Genomic DNA, 20,617 nt, shown 5'->3' on the forward strand with positions numbered 1-20,617 from the left:
ATCCTGCTTTAGGGTTATTCTGTCAGTGGCAATATTATCATTTATCCTGATATTTTTTGCAACAAGCCTGGCTGCACCTTTGATTCTTTAATAAGCAAATAAATCAAAATTCAGACATATCTGAGTCTTAAAAATATACCACAAGAATATATATATCTCATCTTTACACTATAAAATATAACACAGTGTAATATATATTAACCAAACACAATTACAACAGTGATCCTTGTGGTGACATTTCTCTTTGAACTATATGCATAGCTTGATGCTGAGCCACTGCTGCATCTGTTGCTCTGAGTAGGCTTTGTTCCTTTCCAGCTTACCCTGCAGACCGTCGTCAAGGCAACCCTTGTTTCCTGTGTCGCTGGCTCCGGCTCCCGTCTGATCAGGGTAATAGTCAGAGCCTGAACCTCTCAGATCTCCTAAGATGGACTCCAGGTTATGAAGCTAAAAGTAACACAGAAATGATCAGTGCAAATTGTACATACATATTATTGCTGTAGGACTGTAACATTTATTCAGAATAAATGTGACCAATCAACAATAATCAATAATCTTTGACTATTTCAATAATCTTGTATCGAGTATAGAGACCCTAAAACACATACCAAAAGAATTTGTTATTACCAAAGTAGCAATATTAAAGCTACCATCTGTAAGTTTACATGATTTTCTTTTACCAGATAGCCTTTGTTCAGGCTTACCTGTGGTCTTTGGTCTTCATCTGTCAGGCCAAAACTGGCACACTATCAGACAGTAGTACCATAGATAGCATCTAGTGGTGACAGGTGAGAATACAACAGGGCCTGGCTGGTCAATCTAATTACAGATGGTAGCTTAAAATCAATATGGCAGAAAAGGAATGAATAATTTGTGATTATAATAAAAATACACTTTATATGTAATTAGTCTCTATATAGAAATCCCCAGTCCTCATATTCTACCTTTTTCTCTTTAACAATGTATTGAAAATTCTAATTCAATAGAATTAAAATTAGACTAATCAACAATTGGAATTAGTTGCAGCCATAAATTGTTGAATTATGTATGTTTTATTATACCTCATCGGGTGGTTCAGACTTGATCTTGCTCTCGGCCAGTTCTGGAGCAGAGCCTCCTCCACACCTGTTGGCCCCAGCCCCCACAGGACCCTTCCCATCCAGGTCCTCCAGTTTGGGTTTCACATCTGGAGGTTCTTTAGAGTCGTCCTTGTTCAGCAGGTAGTGTAGCAGAGCGTGGGCCTTCTCCTTCTTTGGACTGTGTTGTTCTTGCTTGGGCTCTGTTATCATTGCAGCACCTGTCCCTGTCGCACCTGCCTCACCTGCCTCCTGTCCTCCGCCCAGTGTCACTTTACCTGTCGCCTCAGCTGTAATTTTTGCCACTTCATCTGGAGTATTGCCATTTTGGAGAAGCTTGTGTAGAATCCTGTGCTTTTCTTGTAGAGACCCTGTGTAATGTGCAGAGGAGAGCGACGCAGATCCGGCACCTGCACTTTGCCCTGGGTTGGGAGTGGCTGAGGAAGAGGAGGAGGAGACCCCGGTAGAAGAGGGACTCGTCATGCCTACAGTGGGGTCCTTGGTGTCTGCGGGAGTGGAGCTACGAACGGGAGGGGGTGGGACCGGGGGTCCGGTTGCGCCAAGTCCCAGCTCTTCTGTGGGAGATGTGAGTAACTGCAGAAGCTTCTTGTGTCCCTTACTATCAGGGACTCTGCGAGGAGGCTCAGAGCTACCAACTCCGCCCTCACCTCCTGTATCTCCACCCTCTTTAGCTGCCTGGCTGTCTGGTCTCTCTGCAGAACCTTCGGCCTGTGAGTGCTGCTGATGATGTGGATGATGGTGATGCATGGGGTGATGGTGGTCTGGTGCAGACCCTAGACCACCTGCTGGACTTTTGGACCCATCTGGACCTGGTTTGGAGAGCTGAGGGGGCTGGGATGAAGAGGAGTGCACACTGGGAGAGCTGTCTGGTTTGTGAGAGGGTGAAGGAGAGGTTAAAGTTGAGGGCAGAGAGCTCCCCACTCCTTCACTGATGGCTTGGAGTGCGTTGAGAGAACTGCTGGAGAAGGTGGTCGTGCTGCTAGTGCCTCCACTGTTGCCAAGAGAGCCCATTGGGGAATGTAAGCCTGCAAAAAAAAATAATTACACTATACCAAATGTCAAAATATTTGTCCAAATATAAATAGATACATAGATAGATACATAGATACATAGGTACATAGATAAATACATAGATAGATAAATAGACAGATACATAGATAGATGGACCTGGAGTAGTCCTATTTAAATGCATGGTTTAGATCTGGTGATAATCAGTAAGCTAAAAGAAAAGGAAAGAATCATTTTCTTTTCGTAGCATTGCATCTAAAGATCTAAAGCAAATGATTACAATGTTTTCAAAATTATCTTAATACTGAAACCTTAACTATAATATTTAGGGTGTGTTCACAATCATCACATCAAAACAGGGACTAAATCTTCATGAGATCAGGACTAAACCAAGACTAAAACGGAGCCTAACCAAGTCTACATTAAGACTCAAACCGAATCCAAACAGGACCAACCAGTAGTGTGACCACACCTTTAAAGACAAGTTTTCAGAATAAATACATTTCAAAAATAAACTCTATGTATCGTTATCAGGATTACAGAATACCTAAATCAATACTGATATTGTATTTTCACCAAAGACTATGTAAGACTATATAATAATAAACTAACCTCCAGGTGAGAACTGGTTGGCTCCCATCTTTGGGCTACCTCTGGTCCGTGGGGACATGAGGAGGCCTTGTTGGGGTCCACTCATTCGGGGGCTCCCTGACGGACTGTTCATGCCGCTTAGACCGAACCCGCCACTGCTCTGAAAGGGGGGCTGCTGTGACATGCCCTGTCCGGGATGGTTCATGGGTCCCATCTGATTCATCTGATTCATCTGCATCATTCTGTTACCCATCCCGCCTCCTCCTCCACCTCCTCCTCCTCCGCTGTTAGGTCCGTACATACCCCCGCCACCCATAGCACCCATAGGACCCATGTGGTTAGGGTCATTCATGCCGTATCCTCTGTTCATGTTACCCATCCCGCCCATGCCCATGCCACCACTGGGGTTCATGTTCATCTGGGCGTTTGGGTTAGGACCACCCATACTCTGCTGTCTCATGTTGTTAGGCATCATGTTACCACCTTGATTTGAGCGGTACCCATTTGGTTCCCTATGAAATAAAATAAAATAAAATTGAATATTAAACAGATATACAGTAGAAAAGAGGATCAAATTTTAAAAACTATGGAAAACACTAAAATAGTTTCTAAAAAGTGAACAAGTAAAGATGCTAGATTACTTTGAATGAACACTAAATTTAATGGGATTTAGCATCTTAAAATCTCATCGGTTTAACATCAGGATAACTGACATAAAAAAATCTTAACTTTTCTTTACATTTTAAATTGTATAGATAAAATAATATTAGGAAATTTTACATTCTGAAGACTACTGTTTTCTGAACTCCTCCAAGAGAGTAAGAGAATGCAGTTACTCAGTTCAGTATTTCAGTACAAGTATTTAGTTCCCGTTTACTTCTTCCTGCTCCTTTTCTGAATTATCGATTTGAAACCTATGTTCCTGATTGGAAATGTAAAATATTTGCCTTCATGTAAATCTTTTGATTAATGTTTGAACATAATCTCACTTATCAAATATCTGAACAAATTAAACTTATTCTAAACTTATTCTCAACACTGTTAATATGAATTCTGACCAATTATTATATCTTTGAGTTATTATGAGTATTTCTTATGGCCATGTTGTGACTGACCTCTGCAGCAGGTGTGTGGAGATGAAGCCCTGTGGTTCATTGCTCATGGGGTGGCGGTAGAGTTTGCTCTTGGTTTGGGCTGTGACCGGGGTCCCGTCTGACAGAGAAAACCTGTACAGAGGAGTCTCTGCATGGCCCTGAAGGAAGGCTACAGCAAACAGAACACAAGATATATTTCAGCCGTGGTACAATTTTTATACATCTTTCTAACGTAGATTCAGAGTTAATCATTCGCTCTCGTAGTTCCGTAATTATATTGGTGTAAGTTAACCCAGTCAGTGAACAATTTATCTGTCCTTCCTTTGTTTTAGGTCAAGTCTTAAAATTTATGTAACTTTTCAGGTGGGGAAATGTTATTACATGTGCTGGAATGTTCCACAATATGGCATTAAACATTTATCACATGTGCATTTATATTTATTTACAACTCTGGATATGTTTTTGATGAGGAAACAGCATTATAAAAGCATTATAGAATATAGACTTGACTTGACTTTATATTTATGTATTTTAATTTTAATCTAAAACCCAGTCCAATTCATTTCTAACTATTACGCTCACTCATTCTGTTCTTTTATAAACTGTCATAGCTCTAAACTCACTATAGTGTAAAGCATACTATCCCCAGATGACTTCCTTTGAAATCTTTCTACTATGCTCATAAAGGCATATTATACAGAGGTCAACAGCGCCAAGATCTTGAGAGCTATAAGTATCATTAAACAAACTCTATGCACCTTCATGATAGTGGCGTTTGTGAGACCAGGGCTGTCCATCGCTGTGCTGAAGAAACATTTGAATGCAGCGTCTCAATAGGTCCTCCCAGCCCGGCCGCATGGAGGCTCGGAGCGAGTTTTGGTCGATCTGAATGAGTTTCCCTACAGGGTCAGAGAGAAGAAATGAACTCAGAGAGAGAAGAAAACTTAAAGCACATGATCACAGGTTTTCTTGTTGCTAACACTTAACATATTGAGATCATCATGATGCTTTTTATTATTTTGAAAATGTTATATTTGCCGATACATGTTTTATAAGTTTTTGATGGTCTGAGTCCCGCTCTCTTTTTGCTCCCCGTGCAAAGTCATCCCCAATCACTGTGTATCCTGTGAATGAAAATACTGCATTCTGGTTTGTCAAGTATGTGGGAGAGTGGCTGATGTAGGCTTGTGGGCTGAGCATTGCACAGAATCTAACCGTAAGGAGGGTTTGAACAGAATCTGAGAGAGATCGCTAAAAAACTTAAACATGCATGGATGACATAAAACCTCTGCAGGCATGTTTTTATGAGAGAACAACACAGTAGAAACCTCAACAAATCAATGTTACTATCCCGTCTTTAAATATAATGATGTTAACTATGTTTGTGTGAACCTGTCATATGCATTTTAAAGAGGGACCTGCTACTCACCTGACAGCTCGTGACGGGTGTTGAAGCTCTCAGTTCTCTCCATCGCTGTCACTCTTCGGGCCACACAGATCATACACGACTGTAGGTCTGTACAAAAGAGCAAGGGGGATTTCATTAAGCATTCAAAGTGGGCAGTAAAGATACACTATGTAACATTTATGGTGGAGATTAGGGTTACATGACTTTGAAGGAACCGCCATAGCTTTAATAAGAACATTTACAGCAGGAAGCCTTGGGGATAACAAAAATTGGTATAAGAGCTGCATAGTTTTGACACCTGGTATACACTGTACATAGGAAATAAATGATTTAGCTTGGGGCATTTCTGTTGCTTATTATATTCTATTAGTTTCAAATGCGTCTGTTCCTCCCCATTGAACTGACACGCAGCAGATATAGTGAGGATGCCCGCGTACCCTCTCCCTCCTCGATCATGGCTTTAGGCTGGGTCAGAGCGAAGCACTGCATGGTCTCATACAGGGGTCCCCCGTGCCCCTCCTCCATCGGGCCGTGGGCGTGGCCAAACTTCACCAACATCCGACAGGTGAAGGTGTGGCTCTTCTGCCTCGCTGCATCTCCACCCCACGATACTCCGTTCACTGAGGAGAAAACACATAATATTACATAAACAAAAAACATGACTAGTATCTTTAAGTGACAATATTCATAAATTTCAAGCTATGGCGACCGTCTCCATGGTCAGAGTGATTCACATTAAGTCACATCGAAATATTATGTATCTATTAATGCAAGGACCATCTGTCTGTGTCTTTGTTTGTTTGTCTATTCCACGCATAACTCTTGAATCACTCATCCGAATCATCTCAAATTCGAAGGGTGTTATCCTAATTGTACCTGTGTGTGCAGTGCCAAGTTTCATGTTGATAAGGCAAAAAATGACAAAGATTGACAAAGATGAGAAAGACCTTATCTTCTGAATGGGAAAAGGTCCTCACTGGGTTCTCACTGAGTCCTTGAAATCAGGAAGAAACTGTTTGTTTAAAACCAATGAATAGATAATGAGAAAAAGAAAGCGTTAACTGAAATGTCGACTGCACTGAAAACACCTGTTTATCTATGTGGTTAACTGCTTTTTTCTATTCAATGTTCAGGAATTTACCAATTAGACATATAGTAGATCTGCACAAAAAAAATGCAATATTCAGTAGATGTTTTACATCACTATAACAATATTATTGCAGTATTTTAATATACGTTTGATACATTTAGTTCAGTTACTTAAAACAAAAATGTGTATGCCTTAATTTACTATTTAAATGTGTGAACTTAACAGAGACTGAACTAAAAGTAGAAATTTGCCTTTTTTAAAAATATTACACCAAGATGGGAACTTTGAGTAGTTGTGATATATTTATTTTCTTGCAATATAAACAAGTATTAGCCATTATTTTTGCATTATATTGTGCAGAACTAATATTTAGGAATCAAAAAATATAATATATTTTGACATTACTTAATAAACAGCAGCCACCAACACACCTCTCTGTAACATACATTTTCTTCCCAAATTGAAAAGCAGAAGCCTCTCTTGTGTGGACCTTTGGCTAAATGGACCATGGGATTAATGTAGCCAAGGAGTCGATTTCCAATAGCCCTCTCCCTCAGTGTGGTTTGCAGTGGGCAGAGGCCAGGGACACTGGGTAATCTATCCTCATTTAGGCCTGACTCCTCATCACAGCTCCCCCCGATAACCACACACACAGTACAGACAAACAGGTCACCTTCACATAACAGAGGAGCGGAGTGCTGTCTACATCTGCACCTATGGTTACAACAATCACAGCTTAATTAAAGGTGCGCTGTGTGACTTTTCTGTTAGAGGGTCTGTCACCTGCTTGATTCTATGGAGATGTTACTGCTTTGCCTGGAATGCTCCACAGTATAGCATTCAACTTTTCTGTTTCTGTGGAGACATGTAAGTGACATCACCAGGTTACAAGTCAGATCTGTAGAGTGGTGATCACACTCACAGTAAGAATGCATGTTTTTCAAGGGCTTTTTGAGCAATAAATAAACCTTCAATTGAATGAATGCAAGATAATCAGGCCTGAAGCATTAACATCTCCATGGACACAAGCAGAAAAGTTGCATAGTGCACCTTTAAACATAGCAGCTGCATACTTAGGACAGAGACAATAGGTGCAGCAGTGGCTCAGCATTTAGAGTCTTTTGCATTTGATCCCAGCTTAGACCAAGTGATGACGTGTCCTTGTCCTTCGACCAACCAGCCTGTTGGAATGAGGTGTGTGAGAGATCTGTGGTGATCTGATATTGCCTGACTCACTTGCATAAGCAGTAATAAGGAGTGTTAGTGAAAGTCTAATCAGTAGCAAATTAAAATGATGCAAAGTAAGTCATTAATAAATACTAATTAGCATCAAATTACCCTAAAATTAAGTGTTACCAACAATTGTATTACCCCACATACATGTAAGCAGTAGACATAACCAGAGAGACGAGCACGCAGAGATATAAACAGGCGTTGAATTGAGCAGTTGAAACAGTGTGCATTATTCAGGAGTAACTTGTCTCCAGATGGCAGTGGGATCAGAATGGGGCCTGTTCTACACTGTCTGGACCAGTGCGTTTGATTGACAGCTCCGAGCCGCTGCAGTGGGCGGGCCTTGTGTGCTCTGTCAGGTGTAAGGAGCCAGTGCACATGAACAGTTTCCCAAGAGCTGCTCATTAAAAACGGGGAGAGGAGCTAAGCAGCATAAATAAGTCAGGGAGTTTATTCTGCACACTGCAAAAAAGGATTTCTGCTTCCTTGGTCATGAGATTTTTCCTGCTATTTCTGCTTTCACTCTCCCAGATCCAACCCTTGTCTGCTGCACCTGTCCATTTGATGAAAGAGCTGAGTTAGACAGATATTTTGGAGACCAGTGTCACTCCTGCTGCCTTAAAGGGGCTACTAATATATTATGCCATTTTCTGATCTATGCTATAATGTCATCACAAACATACCTGGAGCGTTTTGTTTTCTTCACATTTTTAACACATAAATCCTGCATATTTAGGCTGAGTTCTTCTTTCAAACAGAAAACACAACTCACAAGGACCGATTTTGTGTAATATAGGACCATTAAGGTTTATAGTTGAGTGCCAAGCTCATTCAGGTTCTGTTGGTCCTCTGACGCAGCCGTGAACCATTTGAGTTTTCAGGATCCAGATGAATCATTGGAATCCAAAACAATTACATTTTTATATAATGAATGACCACAATAAATGACCACATTAGGCTCATGTGCACACCTTTATGCTCCAAACATTAGCAGTTCAAAGCTATTTTTCAGTAATCTATATAGTAATAGTGGCTCGATCAATTACCACCAAGATCCATGATTCCTGTTTGTGAGTGTCAAGCACTATTTTCTCGACCGTGTGTATAATGTTGTTGTTTCAATCCTGCACATTTAGGCTGAGTTTTTCTCTCAAACAGAAAACACTTTGTTCCACCTTGTGATGTCATGTGATAATACAGGAAGTGCTCCACTGTGTTTTTAAACTCCATACACCTTTGGATAACTTCTGCCCTGGAACTGACAATCTCTACTGAACTAAAGGTAAAAGAATGAAACAAAACAACTCGAGGTGTGTTTTTGAGGAGGTAACAACATAATATGATGGTTTAAAGCTCACAAGAGTCGATTTTGCCTAATATAGGACCTTTAAAACTAATCTTCTTCTGCTTCTGCCACATGACACATTACACATGAAACATCCTTTGAATAAACATTTATATAATAATCAGGGCTGCTAATTGTGATTTTTCTGTTTAGTGTATTTCATGCCTTTGTGACTTGGTAATTGACCCAACTCATATTGTAATTTTGATCACAATTTGATTGTGATTTATTGTGCATCCCTGTGCCTTTGTATGTGTGACTATATATAACTACAAATTAAAGGGGGTGTTGTATCATATTGAGTATTTTAGGTTTCATTGATCTTATTAGAGGGAGGTGCTTACTGTTAGTCTTGGGCAGGTTCTTATGTAGCTCCTCCCTGTCTTCTTCATGGAGGATGTTGTACACACTGGTGTTGATGAGCTCCTCCTGTCTGTACTGAAGGTACTGCGTCACATTGTCCGACACAAACACGATGTTCCCCTCACGATTCACCACAAACAAGAACCCGTCCAGGGCCTGAGAGACACAAATAAGTCAGAGTTATATAACAATAACAACAAGTGAGTTTAAACTTCAATAAATCAGGTTAGCAAACATTTAATATCAAATCATTCAATAAAATTTTTCAAAGTATTGTTAAGTAATATGATAGACAATTTGGTTTATGTACAACTTTAAGTCTGTCAGGCTAAAACACATTTCAAGAAACCAGCCAAACAGGGGATTAAACGTTCATGCGTCATAAATTGCAAAACTGTGTTGACGCCTGGAGTTAAATGTGGCCAATAGAGCAATTTTGGTTAGCCCTCAGGTTGGCCCTAATCCTCGCACAAACTGATCTAAGATTTTCAGTATAAAACTTATACAGATAATCATATACGAAAGGAAACAGGTATAGTCCCTTCAGAATAAGAGTAAATACAGAAAGGTATGATGCAAACAAGGTATCTAAATTGTGAGAATTACATAATAAATGTCACATAGATATATATTTCACAAATTGACACTCATACTTTTTTATTACAATTTTATACATTCCTATATTATTATTTCTTCTTCTGTTTAGCTGCCTTATTAGCATGTCAATGAGAAAGAGACCAAGACTCACCTGCAACAAGAGCGGCCCTAAGTGGTCCTTGTCAATGACCCCCTGACCTGTGGATGACACGTCTGACTTCTGCACTTCATCATCACTGGATGTAGCTTTGCCTGGAAACCAACAAAACAATAACTCCAGTTACAAAGTGCATACAAAATATTGTTAAGATTAAAAAGATCAATGACTCAGTGGGTCAATCAGGAGCTCTTCAGGATCGCATCACTTTTAAATGACAAATGAAAAATTCGAGGCACTCCAACTAGGCCAGTCACTGTAATTAATGTATTGTTTAAAAGGTGATAGATGAAAGAATCATTTATGGGGGTAAATCTGTGTCATGTGAACTTTCTCTTTGTACTAGCTAGGAACTTTGTGCTATTTTCTGAACGATTATATTTGAGGTGTTGTGGGTTTAATAAGTAACTAACCAATAAGTAATTATAGATACAAATTAACTACAAAACCATTTCATTCAGCCTTTTATTTATTGCAGCAAGTTTTTTAACAATATCATACATTTAGAATAGTTCTGGGGATAATGTTGGTTTAGATTTGTTTTGTCAGAGACATAATTTAGTTTCAGTATTATCGTTACTCATCTATATTTTCATCAGCAACATATCGCACTTCAAAAAGTCCTTTATCATAAAAGACTGGACTAGCCTATCCAGTTAAATTGCCAAATACTGTGTTGAAATCTAGGTTTGTTGTAGGTGGAATTAGAGCAATCAGCATTATGCAAAAACTCATTTGGCTAATCTTTTTGGTCTTTCACTACTTAAACATCACCAGCAGGGGGCAGTGCTTCTCAATCTTCTTCACTTGACTTTGGGGGGATTTAAAGCACAGGAGCCCAGGTAAGGAGAGGGGGTGATAGGAGAGGGGAGAGGGGAAAGAGGAGGAGGAAGAGGAAGAGAGACGCTTTGTGTGAGAGGAGCAGGTAGCAGCCATCCTCATGCTTTATATTCAGTGTCACATTCAGAGGGACTGCTGGGCTCGGGCAGAAAGAGAGGGAGAGGAGAGGGATAGAGAAGAGAGGGGGGAATTAGAGGGCAGAGAAAGAGAGTGAGAGGAGAGAAGGAAGAGAGCAGAGGAAAAGAGGAGAGGGGAAGAGAGATGAGAGAGAAACAAGAGAGAGGAGAGAGCAAAGAAGAAAGAGAGGATAGGAGGGAGAGAGGAGAGATGGAAAGACAAAGTGCAAGAGAAAAAAGCATAGAAACAGCGACTGGAAAAGTGAAGGAGAAGAAACAGGAAAAATAGTATAATATGTAAGAAAGAGAGAGAGAGAGAGAGAGAGAGAGAACGCAGAGGGGTCTTCAGAGGATGTAGTGCATCAAAATAAATATGGATGTCACCATGTCAAATTTCAGTGTTAAAGCTGCACTCTGTAACTTCTCTGGTGGAGGTTCTGCCACCCATTTGTCTTCCTGGAGATGTTATTGCTTTGCCTGAATATTCCACCATATGGCATTAAAGTTTTGTAGCACAACAAGAAGCAAATTTCTTAACTTTGAGACATTCTTCAGCTGTCTTAACTTATCTTAGAAATGCATTTTAGACAATAGACATAAACTAAAACATAATAAATTACAGACAATGACTTACATTCTCATATTCTTTCAACTTTCAACTTTCAGTTTTCCACTGTATGGCATTAAACTTATCTAATTCCAATTTACAGATCACATCTGTGGAGAGAAAAACCTGCTTTCAGTAAGAATGCATGTTTTTCATCTCATAATAAAACCATCTGTAGCCTAATTGAATAATTTCAAGGGAGATTTGTTTCATGTAATATTGTAGAAAATTCCAGGCAATGCACTAACATCTCCATGGAGACAAGCAGATAGCAGACCCCTGACTAGAAAAGTTGCACAGTGCCCCTTTAAGTGATTGAAAAAGAGCAGAGCCTGGCAGAGTGAGAGAGGAGCAGGTGAAAGACTAAACGCCGTGTCATTTCTGTCTTCACTGCGTAACTATAGCAACCTGTCAGCAGCCAGTCAGCAGCCTCTTCCTGTTCCCGAGGAGGTGCAGAGACAGAGCTGAGCCAAGACCAAAACGTGAAACAAAACCCTATCAAACAGCTTTGAAAATTCAACTTCAACATGAGAATCTAAACTGACACAAGTAGACTGCAGGGAAAAATAAGAATAAGACTTAAAATGACCTACATTTGGTTGAATAATCTTTAATTTGATCATACTATAATAAGAATTTAAAATAATTGAAAAATTACACTAGTGGTATATATAATTTGGTACTGTACTGATAACATAGACTGGTGTTTGGACTTTTTGAAATATATATTTATTTTTTTGCCATGGCATATTGTTGTTGATTTGGGAAAAAAGCAAAGTTTGTTCATGCAATAAAGAGGATGAATTTATTATGCCAATTATTAAAGTATAGAGTGTATGTACTAGTTTTCCAAAGTTGTAAAAATGCTTTGTTTTAATTGTTCTAAAATATGCTGAATATTAACATGCCCAATATCAAAATTATCATGAGACAAATATTACATATTGTATCAGTCAATAAATCTATTTATCCCCATGTGGCAATTCATCAAATAGTGAGGTTCCCTAGATACCCAACCCTAAAGATAAAGCTAAACTTATAAAAGGTTCTGGCACAAACATTTTATCAGGCTCAAATAATATTGTGAATAATAAATGATTCTTGCTGCTGTATTGTTACAGTTACAGCAGTGTTAGCGGCTCAGAACTCTGGAGGTGTGAGGTGTAAAAATGGCCTGTGTAAAGCAGAGGAGCAGCTGTGAGGAGCTAAGACTGTAGCTCAGCAGAACCAAGGCACAGTGCTATCACCTGCACCCAGGCAATTAAAGAGATACATAGAGGCCAAACACACACACACACAATAACAATAAAGGGTTACTCAAACGTGTGAATGAAACAAAACACAACTCCAGATTTGTTTTTGAGAAGGTAACAACAAGTCAATTTCACGCAATGTAGGATCATTAACTCTACAAACTGGCATCATGAGCAGGACAACAGCAGTAGTGTCTCCTCACCCTGCTCTTTGATCTGCCTGATCTGTCTCACGGTCTCCTTGAGGATGGCACATTTGTCGGGCTTGACGTTGAAACTGTCGATGTCACTGAGGTTTGCGGAGATCAGCTCGGCCAACTCCTCGATGTATTTACTCTCCTGCTCCCGACGCTTTCTCTCACACCTGAAGAAAAGACACACAGATACAGGACTTAGAAGGTGATACTATGCAGGCCGGGATGTAAAACAACTAAATACAAACAGTCAGAAACACATACTGTAACTGAGAACTTTCTGAATAGATTTTTAAACATGTACTTCTATGTGAAATTGAGTATAATTCTAATCACCTATCGTACTCTTTTGCGTAACCACTGATGAATTTTAGATTTCCTTAAGGATCAATATCGAAAATTGTGTAAAATTTATTTTCATGCATAATTCACTTCAGTTTACTTCCTTACAAATTTGTCCTAAATACATTTTAGCCAAGCAACTGTTCTTTTTTTTTTTTTTTACTTTAGTTCACATTTTCCCTACTCATTCCACCAGTGGCTAAATGTTTTTAGTTAAGACAACATGTAACAAAATATAAAGGCATGTCTGGTTAGAACAATAATGTTTGTTGGAACCATCATATTCCTCCTCTATGTACACCCTGATATTTGAGCATTTGTTTAAATAGGAATCCCAATGATGGTTTACAGACATAAATTGTTATGAAAACAAAAACTTCACAGAAGAATAGTGCATAAAGTAAAGGAATAGACAACACTGGCGAATATGACATGTTTTTCCAATGTGTTTTTTAAATTACAAATGACAAATAACCTATCCTAAAAAGAAGCATTTACATAATATTATGGCAATCCATATGAAATAGGCTTAATGTGATACTAAATGACCACCATTGGAATCAGTCAAAAGTTTGGACACTCTCGCAAAAGTCTCTTATTAAATGTGCCATACTTTTAGTTTACCACTTCCTATATTTTGTATACACACAGAAGACATCAAATATATGATGCAAGATATATGGAATTATGTAGCAAAGAAAGAAGTTACAGAACTCACAGCCGCCCTTTGCTTTGCCAACGGAGCTGCAACTTTTCTCTTTAACTTTCTCTCAATGAGCTTATCAGTGAAGTCTTCACTTGAAAGGTGTGCCTTTTTAATCTAAGTGTAGTTTTAAGTGATATTATGATTTCAGTGACAATGTATTACAGTGTAAATAATAATAAGAAAAACTTTTAAAGTGTGTCCAAACTTTTGACTGTTAATGTAGATTACTGACTTCCTGCCTGGCTAATAACAAATGAAAAAGTGCTGAATAAAAGGTTTCAGAATCTGGATCATTTTAAATCTTTCAGAGTTCACATGAGGACACTAGCTTCTCACACAGGAAAACCCAAAAATGACCCCCCTTGCTCTCCATTTCCCTTGCTCTATCCCGGTCTCTCTCCTCCCCTCACCCCTGTGCTCTCGCCCCTTGCCCCTTTTTCCTGCCTATCTCTTCAACCCTCCCACTTTTTCTCTCTGTCTCTCTCTCTCCCATCTCACATATTTTCTGCCCCCCGCCTCCTGCCTTCCTTTCCTATCTCCTCACCCCCTACTCCCTCTTTTTCTCTCTCTTCTTTCACCCTTCTCATTCTTCTCTCCCTCTCTCTCTCCATTTGTATCTCTCTCTTTATCCTCCCTTCCTCTGTCCGTGCTTAAGTCTCTATCTATCCTTCCTCCTTCACTTTCTGCCTCCTTACCTCCCTCTCCTCCCTCCCTTCTTTCCCCTTCTCTCTCTCCTGCAGAAGGGGGTGAGGAGACAGGAAAGCAGGAGTAGGAAAGACCAGAGAGAGGAAAGACTGAAAGGCCTGTCTCCTCATCCCCTCCTGTCTCTCTTACTACCGCTCTTTTCCTTCACTCTTCTCACCCACCTTCTTTCTCCATTCATACATCTCTCTCTGTCTCTGACTCCTTTACTATCTCTCTTCTTATTTCCCCCTCCTCTCTCCCCTCTGTCCCCTCCACCTCTCTCTCTGTTCCCATTTTTCCCTTTCGGTTCTCTCTCAGTCTTTCCTCTCCCCTGTTTCCTACTCCCTCTTTCCTGTCTCCTCACCCCTCACTCACTTTCCTTCTCACCCACCTCTCCTTTCTCTCTCTCTCTGCCAACAAACCTCTATTTTTCCTCTCTCTCCTGTCACATCTTTACTGTCTCTATCCCTCTCTTCTTATCCATCTTCACCCTCTCTTAATTCTCTTTCTCTCCTCAGCCACCTCCCTCACCCTCTCTCACCCCCCTCACACACACCCAGACAGACACACACACACACTCACCCAAGTCCAGGCGTGTCGCACGTGGACAGTTTGCGTTTCCTGTTCTCTGAGCTCAGAGGCTCCATGGAGTTGTCCCCCAGTCCGCTCATCCTGCACACATATCAGCACCTGCACAAACACACACAAATACAGTTAGAGACATTCAGAGCACTATTTTTGTAACTGTGTGTTTGCAAGAAATAAAAGTATAAAACTAAAATGAATGAAGAAGAATGAATACAAATACATCAATAAATCTTAAAAAATAAATAAAAGGATTCTGATTCTGAACATTTCTGTAACTTGTATTTATCATTTTGAAAGTTTGATTTCATATATTTTAGATAGATTAATACTTTTTTTGTTAGCCAGGCTGGTGCCACCTAGTGCCTTCGCTCAATTTCATTTCTCTCCAGAGACTAGGTCAGGAAACTGAATACACTAGACCAGGGGTGTCAAACTCATTTTGGTCCAGGGGCTGTATCCAAGCTACTTTGACCCCAGAGGGGCTGGATCAGAAACCTCATGTCATATAAACCCCAAAAATAACAATAACTTAAAATATTTGTGCAGAGAAACGCAAATCTATTACAGAAATGTTTTTTAATTGATGAACTCTTTCTTATTATAATATTATAATATCATGAACAACCTGAAACTTGAAGAAAAATTCAATTTCAACACAATGTTTTAACAATAACTTGTATGTAAACAGGAATAAGTCAATTTTTCTTGGAAAATCCTGCACTCGGCTCCACTTTTCTCATGTTGGACATTTTGCTGATGAGGGTGTCATGGTCAACAGTCAAAACGATCGTCCTTTAAGAGCGTTTGGAAAGAGACAAGTCTTCATTTGTGCTGCTCTGGTGGGAGGGGCCATGCACAGGGGCTCTGGAGACGCTGCTATGCTAAGCGACGCAGAAAATTACCAATATTTTAATAGAAAATATAATTAAAATATTTTAGTAGAAAATCACCCAAGGGCCACATTAAAGGTCTTAGAGGGACGGATCTGGCCCCCGGGCCTTATGTTTGACACCTGTGCACTAGACGGTTCGCAAACCCAGTGCAAAGTACAAGTTCAGGCACCAGCCAATCAGCGAAGAGTCATACATTCTGTGTTGGTAATAGTTCCTGAGATCGAGGATTTAAAGCCAGAAAAAAGAGAATGTTTGGTGAATTTTATCAAGGAGAAAGACGTTATTGCCCTTCTTCCTACGGGATTTGGGAAAAGCTTAATATACCAGTTAGCCCCATTAGCGACGCATTACAAACATCACAACCAAATAGCAGCGATTGGTTAAATGAAAAAAGTACCCGCCTACCGTCGAGCAAACAAATTCTAATGCTGCAAGGTCAGATGGTTTCTACGAAGTAAAACCTGGTGATGAATCAGGCTACTGTTTTGTAAAATGTAGGACAATCTTATTTTAATTTTAAATTCTCACTCACATACCGACGAATAAATGGAAGTGAATGAAGATTTCAGATTGCAACTTGGCTTCACCTGCTTGTCTCCATTTGGATAGATATGTTTAATGCCATACTCAGGACCGTTCCAGGCAAAGCAATGACATCTCCATGGAAACAAACAGGTGGCCTATACCCTACTCCAGAAAAGTGACATGTTGCACCTTTAAAGAGAAACACCTGCTGAAACATGTAGCTCTACACAGACAGTTACACTACAAACCAGGATAAAATTAGATTAAAATTATGTAGAAATCATGCAAATGTCCTCTTGGCAGGGAACAGCAAATATCAACACGCCGTCTAGCCCTCCGCCTCTGCCTTTGAGAAAAACAGTAGGCATCTCTCTATTTGTGCATATATAGTACACTCCCCTTCCCACACACACACACACACACGCACACGCACACACACACACACACACACACACACACACACACACACACCCTTCCCACACGCATACACACACATGCTGACACACACACACACACACATCCGTCCCACACACATACACACACACACACAGAGGATTAGGCATGTCTCCGATGATAACCCCGCTACACTCCACCGTCTGTATCCCATAATGCAACACTCTGGTCCAGGAAGTGAGCTGCTGATGATAGAGGTTTGTGGAGGAGAGGGGCAGATGGAGGGAAGAGAAAAAGAAGTAAAAGAGTAACAGAAGGGGCAGAGACGAAAATGGTTGTCTTTAGATTGAAGAATGCGGTGATACCACAGTCTCATATTGGGCTCTTTATTTAGTATTCATTTATGTATAATAAATAAACGTGTAAATATGGTATTTTTTCACAAATGTTGAACCTGATTAAGAGGTGGGAAATATATAAAAGATGAATAAAAGGATAGTACAGTGGTTGATTTTGAGATATGCAAGTCTAGAGCATATATTGTCAGTAATAAAACAAATCACAGCTGGAAATGTTTGAAGTGTACTCTTCAAATAATTATGAAATCTGTTATCTAGCTAATATGTAACTTTTTTGGAGGAATGTACGCAGCTTTCTTGTCACCATGGAGATGTTATTGCTTGTCTGGAATGTTCCACAACATTGCATTATCACCACCAGGCCAAGTTACAGGTCAGGTCTGTGATGAGGTAACACTGTTCACTGTTGTAATGAATTTTACAAGAAATAAAACAATTGTAGGTGAATAAATGTGAGATAGATAAGTGTAATGCTATACTGTGGAACATTCAAGGCAAAGTAGTAAAATCTCCATGGAGACAAACAGGTGACAGACACCCCACCAGAAAAGTTACATAATGGACCTGCATGGACAACGTTCAAACAGACTTGCATTTGTTTAATATCTGGTTAGTGTTAATAGTTTGTGTTAATATGAAGTCCTGCTTAGTAGAGCTTGATGGACACTATGGGAGGTTGATATTAACAAAAATGACTGCCTAGATAATGTTTTGCATTATCTTAATTATGATGTGCAGGCCATAAATTTTAACATTTAACAATACATCAGGAGAAGGCTAAAATATGCATACATCTTATATTACACTGCACTGACTCTTGTGAACTTTTAGCTATGTTAGAATGTTGTTACCTATTCAAAAACATGCATGGAGCTGGCTTTTGTTTCATTCACACATATTTGAGTAATCTTGGTTTATTAGTCTGTCCACATCTCCAAAGCTCAAAATGCTCTGTTCCACCTTATGATGTCATGTAGTGTTTTTTCAATTTTCAATTTTTTTTTTCAATTTCAGTTTTCAAGTTAGTCAGCAGCTACCTTTTACCTTGTGTTTAGTAGAGATGGGCAATTCCAGGTGTAAATTTATCGAAATTATTCTCGTGAAGGTGGAATAGTGTTTTCTGTTAGAGAGAAGAATTTGTATCTTAAACATGTGTGAATGAAACAAAACAAAACTCCAGGTATGTTTTTGATAACTTTTTTATTTTTATTTGATTTATTTTTTTAATATGGACAGCGCAGCAGTTTTTCCTTTAGCCACTGTATCAAATGGGATTTGAAAGTGGCCAGTGTTGCAGTCTCTCTTATTGATAATGGGAGACTGTTCCAGTACTTAGTCCCTCTGACTGAGAGCACACTTTGCCCAAATGTGGTGCGTCTGTGTGGGACCTCACAATTAAACAGCATTATAACATAGATCAGAAACTAGTGTAATATGGGCCCTTTAAGTCTTGTACAAAACATGAATGGACCGTAAAACTAACCACAAAAGATTTCACTTTACATACTTGAGTACACAGGTCTGTCTATATTTCCAAAGCTCAAAATGCTCTGCTCTACTTTCTGATGCCATGTAGTGGTAGTTTTCAAGTTGACAGGTCCTTCAGTAAAGAGTTGTGGAGCACTTCCTGTATTACCACATGACATCACGAGGCCTGTTTGAGAGTTTAAGAGCTCAGCCTAAATGAGAATGAGACAAAACACAACTCCAGGTATGTGTTTGATGAGGGAACAACATTATAACAGAGCTCAGAAAATAGCATATTTATTTAATATGGAACCTTTAACATTCTAACTTGATGCACTACTCTGTCTGAAGTTGTTGCTCAATTCCAGATTTAATCTGAATCTTGATCTGAAAATGAACACAATCTGACTATAAAGAAATGACTGAAACTACAACAGGTGAGCTGATTTGTGCTGTTAAGATTACACTTTTAAGTCATTTTAATAATAGACAATATACTCAATATTCTAATTTTGCATATCCCCAAACAACTACTGCAATATTATCATTTTTTTCATTTATCTTCACATACGCACATACACAGAAGTAAATGGGGGCAGTAGCAAGGCTCAGGTGAAGGAAGGAAACACACATTCACAAAAACCTGTGCACCCTCTTAACCTTCAGAGCCAGGGCAGCCTCCTCATCGCATTGATTACATGGTTATCCTCTGACCAAAGCACGGCCTCTTCTGCATTTCAAATCAGCCCAGAGCGGAGGAGCTGTTCTGGCTTCTTATTTAATCATCTCATCCCATCATCTCCAAATCTTTCTACTGCGATCACCGGCAATCCATTAAAAAATCTGATTGCGTTCTTAGACAGACCATTTTCTAATCTTTTTTTTTTTTTTATATTTGGTTCAAACATGTGGTAGAGGATGTTCATTGGTGGTGAGACAGAATCAATAAGGATGGTGCTTTCGTGGATCCTCTGAAGTGCAGGAATTGTGTGTGTATTCTCTTTTAAGGCTACAATAGGGAATACCTGCACATCGTCTAAAACACAACATGGCGAGACGTGATGCTGTGAAGAAACGCAGTCCCTCCTCCTGAGTTGGTTCAGATTTCTGTGTTATTCCTCCCCTGAGTTCCTCGTGTCTCTAGCTCTTTGTCTGTGTCATACCTGTTTATCTGCTAACACCATTCTCACCTTCACAATCTCCACTTGTTCTTTGTGCGTCTAAACATCTCACAGTCTTCAGCTTGAAAATGAAACGGGTACAGCAAGAATCGGGTTCAGTTCAAGTTTGTATGTTCTTTGTGTGTTTGGGTGCATTTTCTCCAGTTTACCCCATCAACCCAAAACATACATCATAACTAAAACCTCCAACTAAAGCAGTCTTGACCAAGCCTAGCTCAAGATCTGGAGATGGGTCATGAGGCACAGCACTATCCGACAGTTAGTTCTGACAGGTGGCCCCAGGGGCACTGGTTGAACAATGGGTCAAAGGCAAAGAATGAATTTCCTCGAGAGGGACCATCAAAGTGTACCTTAACCTTAATAAGCCTCAGACAAAACCCGCCTGGACCCAATTCATGAGTTTCAAGCTATGCAACTGTCTCTGTGGTCAAAGTAATTAAGCAGTTAAATAAAAATAATATATCTTCTTAATGGGGAAAGGTCCTC

General features: G+C 39.6%; 1 protein-coding gene across 1 annotated transcript in view; it reads right to left on the reverse strand.

The window, feature by feature from the left end:
• The window catches only part of ncoa3 (nuclear receptor coactivator 3), an 87,329-nt gene that overhangs the window by 5,906 nt on the left and 60,806 nt on the right, over positions 1 to 20,617 (reverse strand). The window contains exons 3-13 of the mRNA XM_055166090.1: positions 15,308 to 15,415; positions 13,003 to 13,163; positions 9,978 to 10,078; positions 9,211 to 9,385; positions 5,636 to 5,818; positions 5,220 to 5,306; positions 4,549 to 4,689; positions 3,812 to 3,959; positions 2,718 to 3,208; positions 1,062 to 2,122; positions 324 to 447 (exon numbers count right to left, since the gene is read on the reverse strand). Coding sequence (XP_055022065.1) covers positions 324 to 447; positions 1,062 to 2,122; positions 2,718 to 3,208; positions 3,812 to 3,959; positions 4,549 to 4,689; positions 5,220 to 5,306; positions 5,636 to 5,818; positions 9,211 to 9,385; positions 9,978 to 10,078; positions 13,003 to 13,163; positions 15,308 to 15,396 — 2,761 coding nt within the window. The 5' untranslated portion in view covers positions 15,397 to 15,415. The remainder of the gene's footprint in view (positions 1 to 323; positions 448 to 1,061; positions 2,123 to 2,717; positions 3,209 to 3,811; positions 3,960 to 4,548; positions 4,690 to 5,219; positions 5,307 to 5,635; positions 5,819 to 9,210; positions 9,386 to 9,977; positions 10,079 to 13,002; positions 13,164 to 15,307; positions 15,416 to 20,617) is intronic.

Source organism: Boleophthalmus pectinirostris, unplaced genomic scaffold (genome assembly GCF_026225935.1).
Source record: "Boleophthalmus pectinirostris isolate CB_2022bp ecotype Guang Dong unplaced genomic scaffold, ASM2622593v1 HiC_scaffold_8, whole genome shotgun sequence".
NCBI classification, from domain to species: domain Eukaryota; kingdom Metazoa; phylum Chordata; class Actinopteri; order Gobiiformes; family Gobiidae; genus Boleophthalmus; species Boleophthalmus pectinirostris.